This window comes from Artemia sp. Qi Xiang Cuo, chromosome 19 (genome assembly GCF_049724085.1).
Source record: "Artemia sp. Qi Xiang Cuo chromosome 19, ASM4972408v1, whole genome shotgun sequence".
In the NCBI taxonomy this organism is placed as follows: domain Eukaryota; kingdom Metazoa; phylum Arthropoda; class Branchiopoda; order Anostraca; family Artemiidae; genus Artemia; species Artemia sp. Qi Xiang Cuo.
In genome coordinates this window covers 46,319,612-46,335,276 of record NC_142812.1, presented here as the reverse complement: position 1 = coordinate 46,335,276, position 15,665 = coordinate 46,319,612, and the positions used below count along the sequence as shown (strand labels likewise).

At 36.2% G+C, this 15,665-nt stretch overlaps 1 protein-coding gene across 1 annotated transcript in view; it reads left to right on the top strand.

Annotated features, from left to right (window-relative positions):
* Window positions 1-15,665, top strand: part of LOC148940917 (protein tolkin-like) — a 267,546-nt gene that overhangs the window by 66,674 nt on the left and 185,207 nt on the right. The window contains exon 3 of the mRNA XM_089105473.1: window positions 11,401-11,646. Coding sequence (XP_088961599.1) covers window positions 11,401-11,646 — 246 coding nt within the window. The remainder of the gene's footprint in view (window positions 1-11,400; window positions 11,647-15,665) is intronic.

The following is a 15,665-nucleotide window of genomic DNA, read 5'->3' as shown; positions in this document are numbered from 1 at the left end:
CGATACTTGTGTATTATGCGCCACTCACTTAAGTTTACGCTGTGTGAAATTCGAGAACACAACGGGTTTTTTCTTAGTTTCTTCGTTACTTCAGAAATAAATTTGGGCTATAGATTTGCACATTAGGGTGGGGGGGGGGGTAAAGTATAGCGGGTCTGCATGCAAAATTTGTTTGGTGCAATTATTCTGCATATTAGATAGATAGATAAATAAGTGTATTTTAAAGCCAAATATACGGCCATGAACACAGTAAAATAACAGAAATGAACACAGTGAATGAGGGGTTGTCTAACCCCCTGGAAAATACCCCAACGCAGAACCCCCCCCCCGGAAACTATCCCCCCACAAAAACTACCCCCCCTATCACCGTAAAGTAACCCCCGCGGAAAATGCCCCCTCCTTGGAAAATACCCTCGCGGAAAATACTCTCCCCCCTAAGAAAAATAAGGTTTCTAGATTTGAAATTTTTATTTGAGTTTTTCTTTTAGTTTCGTTGAAAAGTACTAAGCAACGGGAAAAAGAGGAATTTACACACCACAAGTATCTTAAAAACTTAGGAAAAAACACAAATCCATTTGGGTCGAAAAGACTTCCATATGAACTTCTGCAATTTTTAGCAGTAGCAGGTGCCAAATTAAAAAGAAAATCCAAGAAGAAAAAAAATAGGCGAACAATCATCAAAATTAAGCTAAAACAAAGGGGCAACAAAATTAAGCTTAAGCTGGCACCAAAAAGTGTAAGAAGGTTTGGCAACCTTTGAAAAGATAGTTGACTTTGGAAACCAACAAATTCTAAATTGTTTAAGTTCTTACGGACGAAAGCGTTGTGAAATTCTACGAGTTTGTTTTTTTATCTTCCAAGTGTAAAACTACTACAAATTTAGTGGCCATATACCTAGAAAGAATTGTTTTCTGACTTCAAACTGTCCAAATACTTTACCCCCCCCCCCGGAAAAAATCCTCCCCCCCCAGTGGAAATCGAGAACAAAATTGGTTTCTTCGTAAGTTTTTTTCAGCTTAGCACGAAACAAGACAAAGACAAGTGACAGAATACATGGGAAATCTATAATTTGGGCTACATATTCGCACATAGGAGGGGGGGGGGTAAAGTATTTGGATAGTTTGAAGTAAGAAAACAATTTTTTCTAGATATATGGCCACTAAAAAATTACAGAAGAATTGCGAGGTATCTGGAAATTTTGTTATCTAAAAAAAAAAAAAAAAAAAAAAAAATCCCAGTAAAAAGTAAATGTAATGTTTCATTTTTATGTTTTTTCCAAGTTTTAAATGTTTTTTTTTTCAATGACCATTTTTCCAAGTATTAAGTACTATTATTCGGTTGATGCAGTGTTTCATTTAAGCGTTTTATGGTGATTGCTGATCAAATTTTATATTACTTGTGCCTTCCATTTATGTTATTTTACTATGTTCATGGCCGTATATTTGGCTTTAAAATACACTTATTTATCTATATATATAATGTGCATAATAACTATACCGAACACATTTTGCTTGCATACCCGCTATACTTTATCCCTCCCCTAATGTGCAAATCTATAGCCCAAATTTTTTTCTAAAATAACAAAGAAACTAACGAAAAAACCGGTGTGTTCGCGAACTTTACACAGCGTAAACTTGAGTGATTGGCGCATAATACACAAGTACCAAAATTTCTTGCCTCTACGGAAATAAAAAAAAAACTCAAATAAAACTCTCAAATTTGGAAAGCCTTATTTTCCATGAGGGGAGGGGGGTATTTTCTGCTGAAAGAATTTTCCATAGGGGTTATTTTCCACGGGGGGGGGGTATTTTACGCGGGGTGCAGTTCCGTGGGGTATATTCTGGAGGGGGTATTTTCCGGAGGGGGGGGGTGTTCTCTGCGGGGGTTACTTCCCGCGGGTGGGGGTGGTATTTTCCGGGAGGGGGGGGTAAACTCCGGCCACCGAGCAATACATCGCCAGCATACCTGAGATATGTTATCTCCACATCGTTAAGAAACGAAGTGGGCAAAAGGCCATCAAGGATATTAGTTTTTGTCTTCCCCCTTTGTACAGCCCAATGAGCCTTTGGAGGAATAATAACATGTAATATTGTATGTGTATCTAATGAAGAATAAATCTTATCTTATCTAGCAACAGCCAACTTAAATATATCGGTAGTTTCCTACTACCGACACCTTTCTGGTACTACCACCTTTGTGGTAGTTTCTGCTTGTTCCGAGTTTGCTTAGTTATTTAGCGTAATTTCTGTTCATTTTGGGCTTCATTTATTTATTGATGATGATATATGTTATTTCTACACTTGAAACAATTATTTGACTTTCTTCCTACTCATATGTGGTTTAATATCGATCTTTACATTTCTTTGAAAAAAATCTTTTGTGAAAAAGTGTTTTAATTAATTTAAATATTGGACAGGTGCTGTACGTTCGGGGGCCGTATTGTTTTTCGCTGTTTTGCTATTTTTTATAATCTCTACTTATTTTTTTAATTTGATAAATGAAGGCCCCCCCCTATATGTGTATGTCTAATAAAAGACTTGTTTCATACCCTTAAAGGACAAACTAGAGCCTTTTTTGCGAGAATTAGAGTACATGACTTGGATGAACGCCTGTATAACCAATTCAGTAACACAAACATAACTTTAGTGACACACAAACAATTATTTGACTTTCTTTCTACTCATCTGTGGTTTAATATCGATCTTTACATTTCTTTGAAAAAAATCTTTTGTGAAAAAGTGTTTTAATTAATTTAAATATTGGACAGGTGCTGTACGTTCGGGGGCCGTATTGTTTTTCGCTGTTTTGCTATTTTTTATAATCTCTACTTATTTTTTTAATTTGATAAATGAAGGCCCCCCCCCCTATATGTGTATGTCTAATAAAGGACTTGTTTCATACCCTTAAAGGACAAACTAGAGCCTTTTTTGCGAGAATTAGAGTACATGACTTGGATGAACGCCTGTATAACCAATTCAGTAACACAAACATAACTTTAGTGACACACAAACAATAATGGGCACTTTCGTGCAAATTTTCCTGATACTAGACACTAAGGGAGAAAACCTAATATCTTGCATAAAAAATAACATCCTCGAGCAACATTACGTTAGCTCGAGACCGTTAGTCCGCCCCTTGCGAACGAGGACGCGTCCACTAGGCATACTTTCGTATCTTTAAGGGGCATTTTTTTTAGTAATACAAAAACAAGACAAGTATTTACATACAGTTAAATACAAGCTTCTTTTTTTTTGGAGACAGCAAAAACAGTTAACGCCAAATGAAGCCAAATAGTAGAAGTAGTCTATATATTTTTTAGCTTAAAGTAAGAGCGAATATCTATAAAACGAAATCCAGGCGACGATTTTGCACGATATTGTCCTGCCTTTTCTCCGAGACAGAAATGAAGTTTTCAGCCGATAAAATGCAGTTCCTATGAAATTGTGCTTGTTGGTGAGCTGTGAAGCACTCTATCGCATCCTTCCAGTTCCTGAATGGTTTGGTGACTAGATTCCCCAAGCTCTGGTGGCAGCCTTTGCCAGCTGTCTCTGACGAGAACAGAACACAAAATTTGCAAAAAGCAGCGTCCTCAGACGAAGAGTAGGACTACCAATTGAAACGAGCGAGCCAGGTTAACTGAAACTTCAGCTTCCGTTTTTCGGATACTGAAAAAAAAATTTAGGAGATATCTGGAGTCCAAGGGCTCTTCAGCAAACGAAGTTTAGAATTTGCATCGAGACTGGATGATTTGTTGACAAAACGACCGATGTCATTTGCAAACAACGACAGAGACTGGGTTGATGCAGGTGCGTGTTGCGTCGTGATTGGTTCCAGTTTGCGTGATTCAAAAGCTTCAACGATGGCTCCAGTGCCCTTCAGATCCACTGGTGTAGATGAATGCTCCGCAGACGTCCCGCTAATGCCACTGTCAGAAACATCCCTGGTCTGCTTGGGTGCGAAAAACGACGTTCCTCTTCATGTTGAAAATCACTCTTCTCTTATCCAAATCCGAAATTGAACTGAACTAACAATCTTGCACTCTCTTATAACATTTACCTCGAGCCCCCATTAATCCTAATTTACTATGCAAGGTCTGACCTAATTTACTTAATTTAAATCCTAATTTACCTCGAGCCCCCATTAATCCTAATTTACTATGCAAGATCTTACCTTGCATAATAAGGCGAACATGGGGTTACCTAATTGAATTTTTTTTTTCTGGTAAAATTTTGTCTTTACAGGTATTTAGACAAATTTTCGCCTCGGTCAAAAATTTCGGGGGGGGGGGTTCAAACCGGGTAAACCCCCCCCCCCGGACACGGCCTTGAATATTTCATAAGTAATTGAATTTTTATATGCAACTTTTTAATACCGGTGGTAATATACCCCTTGGGAATCTTATCTATGTGACAAGGATGCAGATGTTTTGTGGGAAAGTTTAAGAAAGGTAGGAAGTAGAACCTGTATGTAGAAATGAAGAGCGAAGACGAACTTATTTATTTATTTCTAATCCGTTAAACAATACAAAAAGAACACAATGATGGAGTATAAAATAGAAAAAAAAGAGAAGAAAAAACGGTAAAAATAAAAAAAAAGACATCCACGTCTATCAAAACAATTAACAACGATCACCTATTAACATTAAACAATCGTCTCCTATATACAACTTTAAACATTACTGTGTAAGAAGGGGTAGGTGTTTACCCCCAGGAAAATAACCCTGCGGAAAATATCTCCATGGAAAATACCGCATTTTATGGGGGGGGGGGGTAAACGCCGGCCACCGGGCTGTCTTGGATGAAAACTGATTTCGTAGGTGTCTATGAAATAAAGTTTTGAAAGAGCTATTGCGAGTCGGCTACTTTATATTGGCGGATTAATGCTGAATTTGACTTCACATGAACCAAAATTAATGATTTTGCAGTTTTTGCAAAAGTAGCTTAAATAAACTGACTCGGGATATCTCCCTAAATTTTTTGAATTCTGAAAAAAATAGCGCCCTACTGAAAACTGAAAATTTTTTCGAGAGAAAATCTGAAAATATTCGAGCTTGAATTTTTTTTAGAGAATTGAAATTGCATACTAAAAATTAAAGACATCGTGGCCCGTGAAAAACTAATGAGAGTCTTTTAGAAGGTCTTTTATTTTCTGCAGGCATTTCTGCTCCTAAAACAACGCCATGTTTTTGCGGTGCTTTTATGTTTTCTGTTAAGCGCTAGTTTTTCAAAATTCAACGAATAGAGGGAAATATCATGATTTAGTTTATTTGAGCTATATGTTAAGTACGATGTGAAGCAATGATTTTTGTTTGTTTTCCTCTTTGCATTCATCAGAAAAAGCTTGTTTTTCTTTTCAGAGAATAGTTGTCCACTATATATCTTGTTCTTTAGTGATTACTTAGTTATTCATTATACAGGCAAAAGGTAGCCAATATTTTATTTTGAGAAGGGTTGAACTTACTTTGAGGATTGGGGGAGGGGCACAAAGTTCAAATATTGGCCAATCAAGTCTATATGCTTTCAGTTTACTTCAGTGCTGATGGGGTGCAGATATTTTACGAAGTCAAAAAAGGCAATGAGCTTGATCTAAAGAGGGCCACATGTAGGGGGGGGGCTTTGAACTTGCCAGATTCTTCCTCACAATTTCATAAAAAAATCTCTTAGACGCCTGTCTTTTTAATTCCCCACGGTAAAAAAAAATTACGTATACGCCTGAATCTGACATAGTTTTTAAGAGTGCAGTAGTGACAAAGTAAGATTTATGGGCATGTCTTTGGGCTTCTTGTACCCTTCTTCAGATTTGATGATTGAGTGGGCAGTTTCACTCTAAATTTATTGACCCCTCTAGATTTTGAACAATTCCGTATTTTAGTATTTTCATTTACAAAATGAAAAAATAAATCCCCCTCACATGGATTTTGAATAATACTTTTTTCAATATCTTTTTTAATGAGAAGTCTTAACTCACCCCACCTTTTAGTGAATTAGTGCCCGTATCCCCCTTGAAACAAATTATTGCTTGCTTGTCTACTGAGGGCTACTTGATTTTTACAGACTGTTTTATCGCTTCTCTTATTGTTTACAGAAATAGTGCTTTTATTAAAATTATTAATAATTTTAATAATATTAATAAGTATTATAATTTTAATAAATATTAAAATTACTTTTATTAGGTCTTGGAGGTTTAAGCAGTTGTTAATTCTTTGGCAGGCCAAAAATCCGAATTTTAAAATGCCTTTTGAACTATTGTGGTCGGGGAGATCATAAAGATTGCAAATTTCTATGAGAAATCAAGAGTCAGAAATCCTTGAAATTATAGAGTCGGCTTAAGTTTATGACAAAAAGAGACTTAACTCCCATCGGACTAATGAGAGCTGATCAGGTATATTATGCTGACGGTAAAAAGCTGTAAAGTCTTATTTGGTATTCTAATCTCAGCATTATTCATGTTGATATTATTAACTTCAAAGCTTTACAGCACCCCAGACTAGAGCCGAAATTAAATCTGTTCTTGTATTATTTCATGGCTGTTTAACAAAAAACTATATTATGCAAAATCCATTATTCAGGGGGAGTTCATGAAAAAGAATAATGACGGAAGAAAAACATTAATTAAAGTTAAGATGTGAAAACTAGAAAGTTCCTGCGAATTTTGGGATTCGGGGTGGGAAGCATGTATACAAGCCTGATTTATGGGAAATTTTTATATTTCTGTTGAAATTTGCATTTTGGGGGTAGGGATCATCTGTAGTCATGCCCAGGATTTTTTTTTCGGGGGGGGGGGTATTTTTTTTTTTAAACAACGCATAACAAAAAACCAACAAAGAGAAAAATCTCAGTGAGAAAAAAATAAACAACAAACGAGACTACGGCCAGTGGAGAGTCTCCACTGGCCGCAGTCTCGTTTGTTGTTTTTTTGTTGTTTTTTTTCACTGAGATTTTTCTCTTCGTTGGTTTTTTGTCATGGCTGACCAGTTCGGCTTAAGATCTTTCATTCAACAGAGCTTAAAAGGTTTGTTTATATTAATTTTTGTTTTGTTTTACGAGTCGGACAAGCATTACAGGGGGTGTAATTGTTTATTATCCCGAACACACTCAAGAAGTGAAGTTAGACTAATCACAATAAAGTAGGCTATACCAAATTCTGATGAAAAACTTTAACAACAAAATTATGAAAACTACAACAGAGAATTATGGAAAGCAGGCCACCCAGAACTCGTAATATAAAATACCTGTCCTAGCCAACTCTATATATCAAATATTTAATTAAAATATACCTACATAGGGGTTTATGTCACTCAGGCTAAGCTAATTGTAACAGAATGCAGACAGAAAAACCAGTTGTACTCAGATCAAGAACTTGAGTCTGGTCGGGATACTAGACAAGTACCAGGAAGGGGTGCCAACAACCCTGGATACGGCCTTGGGATCAGCCTTACAGTACAAAATGTGTCTCTCAATAAGATTCTGTCACTGCCCATTTGTGTATAGCCTATGTGTTTTTATCCAAATTAGAGAGGTTGCTGCGATTCACAGACTATCATTACTGTTACATAGTGATTTAAAAATTTAGGCTACAGGTTATTCGTCCAGGCAATAGTTATGGACTAAACTTCAAACCGTAAATACTTATATCCAGTCTAAATTAATGGCGTCAATTCATGGAAGTGTATCGGAGGGCAATAATATATTTTTCAAAACCTGGGAGCAGGCAATTTTGCTGTTTTTAAATTTTAAACCAAAAAAGCTATTTTTCACTGAAAAACATAGACTCTGTTTCTCAAAATCTATTGGAAGGGGAAATGTTTTGGGTGAGGGGCAAATAGCCCGCTGCCCCAAACTAACGAGAGTGTTCTCAATAGATGTCGCTCTTCTATTACATTCCTAACTATCTATTATAAAAATAGCTTTTACTCCAAATGTATTAAAAGAAAAATAAGTTTTTTCCCGCTTCCTTTAAAATTTAAAGTTTTAACGTGTGCGGTGGTCGTGACAGACAAAGTCCTCCTTAAGCTATTTCAGTTTTCCCAGTAGCTGGTGTAAAAAGATTTACGAGTATAACAAAAGAAATATAAAAGTCTTTTTCATAAGTATCTTAATGTTTTTATTTAACTCTATCTAGTCTTTAATAAATCTTTTAACCCAGAAAAAGTATTTCTTTTCATATTTCTTCATAATAATTGAAGTTCACAGTTAGTGCTAAGAAATATTGCATTTAAAACTGATATAGAGACCTCGCCTACCTTTGTTTTAAAATTTATAGTGTTCAATTTCCGCTATCATTGTCTAATCTCGACATAACAGGTCTTCATAGTATGATGATGATTGTGATAAAAAGAAGAATATTACTTTTCTTATAAGAGGTTCCACTTTGTGTTTTGTTTCTATATTAAAATGTAGTAAGGGGGAGGGTTTTGGCCTGGCCTCATGGGTTCTCTAGATCTTTGCTATTTCGCTAGGATTTCTTACTTATGCCCTTATAATATGCCTATTTTATGCGGTTTTGATCCCTCCCCCAGCCACTAAATGAAATGCCTACATATGTGTCTGCCGGGATACATGATTTAAAACTTCCATTCGTACCTTCGTTCTTGCATCTATATCTCTAACCATACATCCTATACCTCTTCGCCTGCATTTGCGTTTATACTCATGCCTCCGTGGTATAGGAACCGATCAAGTGCGTAACTCTTTGGTCGCATCTGTCTCCAAGCCGGTCGTAAGTGTTTCCACACGCTAAGGGTCACTTAAAAAGTTTTCTAGTGCTTCTACCTATCATTAACCACTTGTTGGATCTTTAGTCCCTGTCGTAAATTCTCATGAATTTCTAACGGAGATCTTTGTCGGCTTAAAATTCCTCAAAAGAAAATCTTTTACTCTGTAAATATGTTTTCTAACTTTATATGTGAGATAGCCAAATTGGAAATAATATGGAAATAAACCCGAAATAAGAATCGATTCTATCCAGCATTCTGCATGGAAACATTCTGGAGGTGTGTTTCTAAAGATTTTCCTTATTTGTTTATATATAATTGCTAAGCCCCTATAACTCCTGAAAGAACCTCTTTCTAGGAAAATAAATACAAAAACAAGTTTTTTTTCAACTGAAAGTAAGGAGCAACATTAAACCTTAAAAATAAAGGGGTTTGCCACCTCCTCAAAACCTCGCTCTTTACGCTAAATTTTTTTAGTAATTTTAAAAAAGCTTCTTATTTTTCTAGTTAAACGGCCTTTGTGTTTCAGGAGTCGTTCTTAAAAGATTGGGACAAAATTTAAACTTTAGCGTAAAGAGCGATGTGTCGAGGACGGGACAACCTCTGTCATATACGTAATAATTTCTGTTCGTTTTAAGTTCATTTTAATATTCAACCTGTTTATTTTAATGCTTAAATTCAGCAAAGGTGTAATAAAAACTAACAAGACTTGGGAGCTCAGTAAGTAGACTATCTGGTTCCCAGTCTTGGTGTCACGAGTTTGCGCTTGGCTTGGGGCTTTTCGCTTTTTGTCTCGTCGATTAAAACCATTGTATATAAAAAAAAAATATAAAGTCGGATCATGGTCAGTGACGTTTGACTACTACTAGCTTGGCACGTATAAAAGCTCCGCCCATATAATCGTACGTTCTCTGCATCTGTATATTACCCTGGAACACGTATTTTCGCAGAAACTTTCTCAAAATGCATTTGAAACCAACTCGAGACTTCGAAATTTACTTGTAATTTCTAAAAACATCTATTAATAACATTGCATTACTAATTATCAATTTTTATTTATGAATTTAAATAAATTAATTTAAAATTATATTCTTTAAAATTTAGTGTTACAAAGGGGAAACCAAGTTTCGCGTTCAAGAGAAATCTAAATCTTATAAAAATCTAATGTCGCTTATGTTTATAAGTTCTCGGGAGCACCTGCATCTCGGTTCGGCTTTGTATAATGGTTGAGATATGGAATAATCTTACTGTATATTATTTATTATTGAGTGAGTATTCCCAAACTTGCAGATCTAGCAATTTTGTCCTGTTTATTCACCGAGCTCATGGAGGATCAAGTTGAAACTTTTAGGGACAGGTTCTATCTGGGGAGGGGGGGGGTAGGGCAAGGTGACCTCGAGTTTTGTGTTTAAGTGGGTAGGAAAATCAATTTTTTTCCGTTCTCCACAAAAGACTTCACGCAACGTTTTATGTTTATTTTTTTGCACCAATAATTGAACAAATAGTAGTTATATATCAATGTAGTAGCTGTAACAGTAGAGGTATAGTCATCCCAAGTGACCCAAAATGAACAGTGATAGGAATTTTAAACTATGCTGAATAGAATTGCTATCTCAAAATTTTGATGACATGTCTTGGGGAGAGAGCATCGAGAATGGGGTGTGGGAGTGGGCTGGATGACGGACCCGTTGAAAAATTACTTAATTCAAATGTTGGTTCCTGGTAATTCATAGCTTCAATCAAGCTTCAAGACCTCCTTCAGCGGCTATCACACTATATATTTAATTTTCTACGATAAGGGTTTAAGTTACGCTAGGTTTAACATTTCCCACTTAAACAAATTTTTCCGCACTAGGCTAAAGTGAACGCTCAGAAAATCGTCGTCTAGGTCATCACAATCATCATAACCAAACAATTAAAAATTAAAAATGCGGAGATGAAAAACTTTCTGGCAAAAGTTTTGTTAATCTGTTTTCAAGTTTTATTAATTTATCATTTTAATCAATCTAAACATTTAATTAATTAATAATTTTAATTAATGCATTCTATTATTGAAAATTTTACTAATTTGATTAATCCACAAATTCCGCTTTGTTGCTGCTATTGAATTTTGAATTTTCCATTACTTAGCACAAATTGACAGAACGTAAAATTATAAATAGAGTGAGAGTCTGCTTAGCACTGGCTACCGTAGTGTGAAAGCAGTGGCGGATCCAGGGGGCGTGGGGGCGCATGCCCCCTAACGTAATCTAAAGTAGTGTAATTTACTTAATTAACGCAAGATTGCGTCAATTAAACTTGCTCCTAACGCAAAATTATCAGATCAACCTATTTTGCCCCCCCCCCCTGAAAAAAATCCTGAAAAAATCTGAAAGACCCATTCCAATTAAGTAGTTTGTGTAAAGTAAAGTCAATTTTTTACATTCGTTATTGTAATCAACTACGTATAAGTTATGGAAGCAAAAGACGTTTACAAGGTGCCACAAAATCAAGATAGATTTGCGTCGCAAAAGCACAAAAAGAACAAGTCTGGAATTTGAATTGAAATCAATTCATCATTTATTATTTAAAGTTTATTAGTAGGGCCTGTCTCTCTCAGCTTAAATTTCCTTAATTGCTTTCGTAATTTATCCCAAGAGAAGTTAATTTTTACATTTATTATTGTAATCAACTCTGTACAATTTCAGGAAGCACAAAAAACATTGGCACGGTGCTACCGCAAAGTCAAGACGCGTACGTGCCGCCACAGCACGAAAAGAACGAGTCTGGGACTACGGCGTAATTCCATATGAAATTGACGCCAATTTTTCGGGTCTCCATAAAGCCTTATTTCGACAAGCCATGAGACACTGGGAAAACTACACCTGTGTCAAATTTGTAGAACGCTCCAGCGATCATCCAAATTACATATTGTTCACAGAGAGGGCTTGCGGGTAAGTCTATCTCATTGGTCCCCTTTTATTCCTCAGTGGGATTATAACACCAGATGTGAAATTTCAAATTTATGTATTTCCAAAGGGATAAACTTGTGGTCAAATCTGATGGAAATTTTAGGGGAATTAAAAGAGGGGAGGATTGTATTGCTAAGATGAGAAAAACAATGTGGTAGTGGGATTAGGTAGTTGGTTTAAGTCAAGTGGTATGTTACTGAAATAAGAGACGTGTCCAGATGAGAATAAGGGGGAGGGGTCAAGAATTAAAACCATTGCATTTGCATCTTTAGCTTATGAATAATTTTTTTTTCTCGCTTATAATAAAGCACTGGAAAATTACACCAAAATATATTTTTTGAAAGCTTTTATTAAAATACCAATTAAAAACTAAATCAGATTTTTTCCAAGTTTACATAAACATACGTCTTAAAAAATTAGAAAACCGAAAACTCAATTTTTAATGAAAAAAAGTCTCCACGCACTTAGCGAACGCCAAGTTTAAAAATAAGAAGCGTGTGTGAAAAATCAGCAGAAAATTAGAGAAAAACGGTACTTGTATGATACACTTCACACTCTCCAAATACTTTACCCCCACCCCACCCCCTAATTTGCAAATATACAGCCCAAAATACATATGTTCCATCTATTATGTCACTTCTCTTCGTCTTGTCTCCCGCTAAGCTGAAAGAAACTAACGAAAAAAAACGGTTCTATAATGCGTCAATGAATGAACAACTTGAGCGGTAGGGGGTTTATCATGCAAGTACCAAAAAAACTTGGTCTTTTGCTGTTACAAAGGCCATAAAAGAATTTTTATGGCTTTTGTACTTTAGCTATGATTTCTCCTAGTTGTATCATGTCAGAAAACTCGCGTAGCATTCTATTAAAATAAATGGGTGTAATGTTCACCTCCAAACCATTTAGCAAAATAAGGCATATATCAACCCCTACAGCGTATAAATGTTATCATATAGTTTCAGAGGTACTAGAATAGTGAAACTTCGTTGAAAATAAGAAGAAAAAAAAAATTATAGTTGGGCACGGGCGCCCATAAGCTGAGTCTTAGGGGGGGCACATCTGGTCAAACCGGCCCTTCCAATGTTGTACAGTAGAAATATAAAAACAAATATACAAAAATGTAAGGCAACGTCACCTCTCCCCCTTAGGGGTACCAATGTAGTTTGGTAATGTTGATAGATGCGTACATGTTTTTGCCAGTTCTGGTGTTAAATGCTGATATTTTCATTGAAAAAATTTCATTAATATATACATTTTCATGTGTGTCTACAAGGAAATATAACAGTAAAATTTCTTAAAAAGAAATTAAAATTGTTTGAGTTTAGTAAATTCAATAGATACATACAAGTATTTTCGAGCACTGTTGTCAATAGCGGATGTTTCCAAGTAATTGATTCCGAGCACCGGCCTAAACGGTGCCAACTTTCAAAAACCATGTACACCATATGGTGCGTGCCAAGCGTGGCGAAAGCGTACCAAGCTTGACAGAACTGTTTAAAGTATTACGATGACTACACAGATACCGGACTTATCTGGTACACGTGGCACTCCTACACAGGCACGTACGCAGGAATTTGTTTTGGGGGGGGGCCAAATCCTTCAAACCCATTATTCTGTGAGAAAAATCAGAAAATTATGAGAAAATGAAAAAAATCGTGAGATTTCGGGGGGGGGGCCTGGGCCCGGAGGCCTCCCCCCTGCGTACGTTCCTGATCCTACATGTACACCAAGTGGCGGAAATTGGACCACACCTTGGCGCTGGCTGCAGGGCCGGAGTAGCTCAATCAACAAAGCAATGTTAAATCAAGCGAGTAGGACGATCATGGGCGAGCAGCTATTGCAAGAGTTACTAAGTCTAAAAAGAGCGGAATAAAAATAAATGGAAATAAAACTTTTATCTCAAAATGTACTAAAAATATAATGTTGAAGCAAATTAAAAAAAAAATAAAGAAAATGTTTGATCTCAAATTGTCCTTAAAACTAAAATAATTTCTAGCTACCAAAAAATTACCGCTTAAAAATCTTCTTCGAATAGTTATGAAATGTCATGAAATAAAAGTTAGTCTTAGAACAGGTGTAAATTGTCATGATCTCCAAGAAAAATTATATTATGCTACCATGAACGATTTAAATTTTCTCAAAATAACAACAGAGTCTTTGTGCGTTCACGGTGTTTCATTGTTCATAACTTCAAAAAGCAACTTCTATGTTAACATTATGAATCACTTTCATTGTTGCACAGCATGACAATATCCAGAATTTCCATTGGGACTGTGAGAGAGGTTCCTCAAAAATAAAGAAGGAGGGAGGGGGTTGCCCCCGTGAAGTTTGTCTAACGGTCTTAAATAAGGTTTTGCTTACCTGCATTTTAAAGACCGATTTACGAGTCGGAGAAAAAAATTTTATTTTTGAAGGATAAATATATTTTTTTTTTTTTTACTTCATTTTTATGACCAGTCTGCGAGCCCAAGAAACATTGTTTTTTTTTAGTTCTGCAGCAAATTTGCTTTGTTTTTATGAAAAAAGAATTCTGTAAGAATCAGCAATAAGGACCATATCTAGATTTTTTTTTTTTTGGGGGGGGGTACTTATTTAGAATCTGATAAACACGCGAGAAATACTGCATCGAAATCTCAAAGATGCTATATGAAAAACAGGTTTTTGCTGCCTAGTGAGGTATTGCTCACTCCGTGACAAAGATTTAAACTTCAGCTTTTTGGGGTTGAAGGGGCAAAACCTAGGTTAGGTTGGGTTACATATTTAATATAGTCTGTGCTTTAACCTCCCCCCAATTTGCAAATATATGGCCCAAATTTGTTCATAAACTATTATATTTTCATCCTATTTTGTTTTATTTCATTAGCATTAACGAAACTTCACTTCTCGCGTGTTTATCAGATTCTAAATAAGTACTGGGGGATCATGTTTGAGGGGGGGGTGCACACAAAGTTTAAGAAAATGCTTAATAAAATTTGTTGATATACATTTTGTTAAGTTTCTACGAGTCAGATGTACATTTCAGAGGGGGGGAGTTTTAAACCCCTTACTGTCCCCTGGATATGGCCTTTTCAGCAACACTGTCAAAAAGATATAGCCTAAATGCTATTCAAGCTCAGCAGTAAAACATCAGCACAGGGGGACTGGGATCTCTGAATTTATTGGGGCCAAGAAACTCAGTTGACAGCCCTGGACCGGAGGTAATGGCAAACGAAAACTTAATAATACATGAGGTGGACGTGAAGTTATGGAATGTTTACTTTTACAGTGCAATTGACAAACCCCTTGGTGCAAAAATTTTAAATATTGGTGGTCATAGTTTCCCTTTAGTACCTTGTATTTATGAGAAACGCCTCTTTCTGTTTCCATTCACCTGTCAACATGTGAAATGGTATAAATATCCATCTCGCATTTCCTTCCATGTTTTTTCCTTTGCAAATTCAATTACAAACGAGAATGTTAAACAACTTTTGCTGATTATTGGAATATCCGCAACAGGCTCTGCCCAGGGGTTCGCGACTTATTTCTTAGATTTGGTTATGACTTCCCTTAACCATGGATTTTCCATAGACATAAAGGATGAAAGATCAACTTTCATCTCAAACAGAGGCTTTGCAAGGCTTTTCAGCATTCGGGGACTATTTTGATCCCCCTCCCCCACTATCACTACCATAACAAAGTAGGTCAATTTATTGACAAAAAAACTCAGTTTGCCACCTTCTGGGAGGCTATACCCAGGGACAGCCGCTCCCCTTGCCCGCTTCTAGTTACTAGTGGGTACTAGTTACTCTAGGTAGCTTGCACCTTTTTTCCTGCTGCCTGGAAAACTTTAGTTTTCTAAGATTAAACAAAAGAGCGTCGAACGGCTATAACGTATGAAGCTGTCATTGAGTGACCTATGTAATTTGGCCTTTAAACCAAGCCGAAGTGTGGCCTGGAAAAGCCACACTTTTCCATTTTTAGTCTTAAAGTATTTTCATTTTTTCGAGTAACAGAAGAAGAAA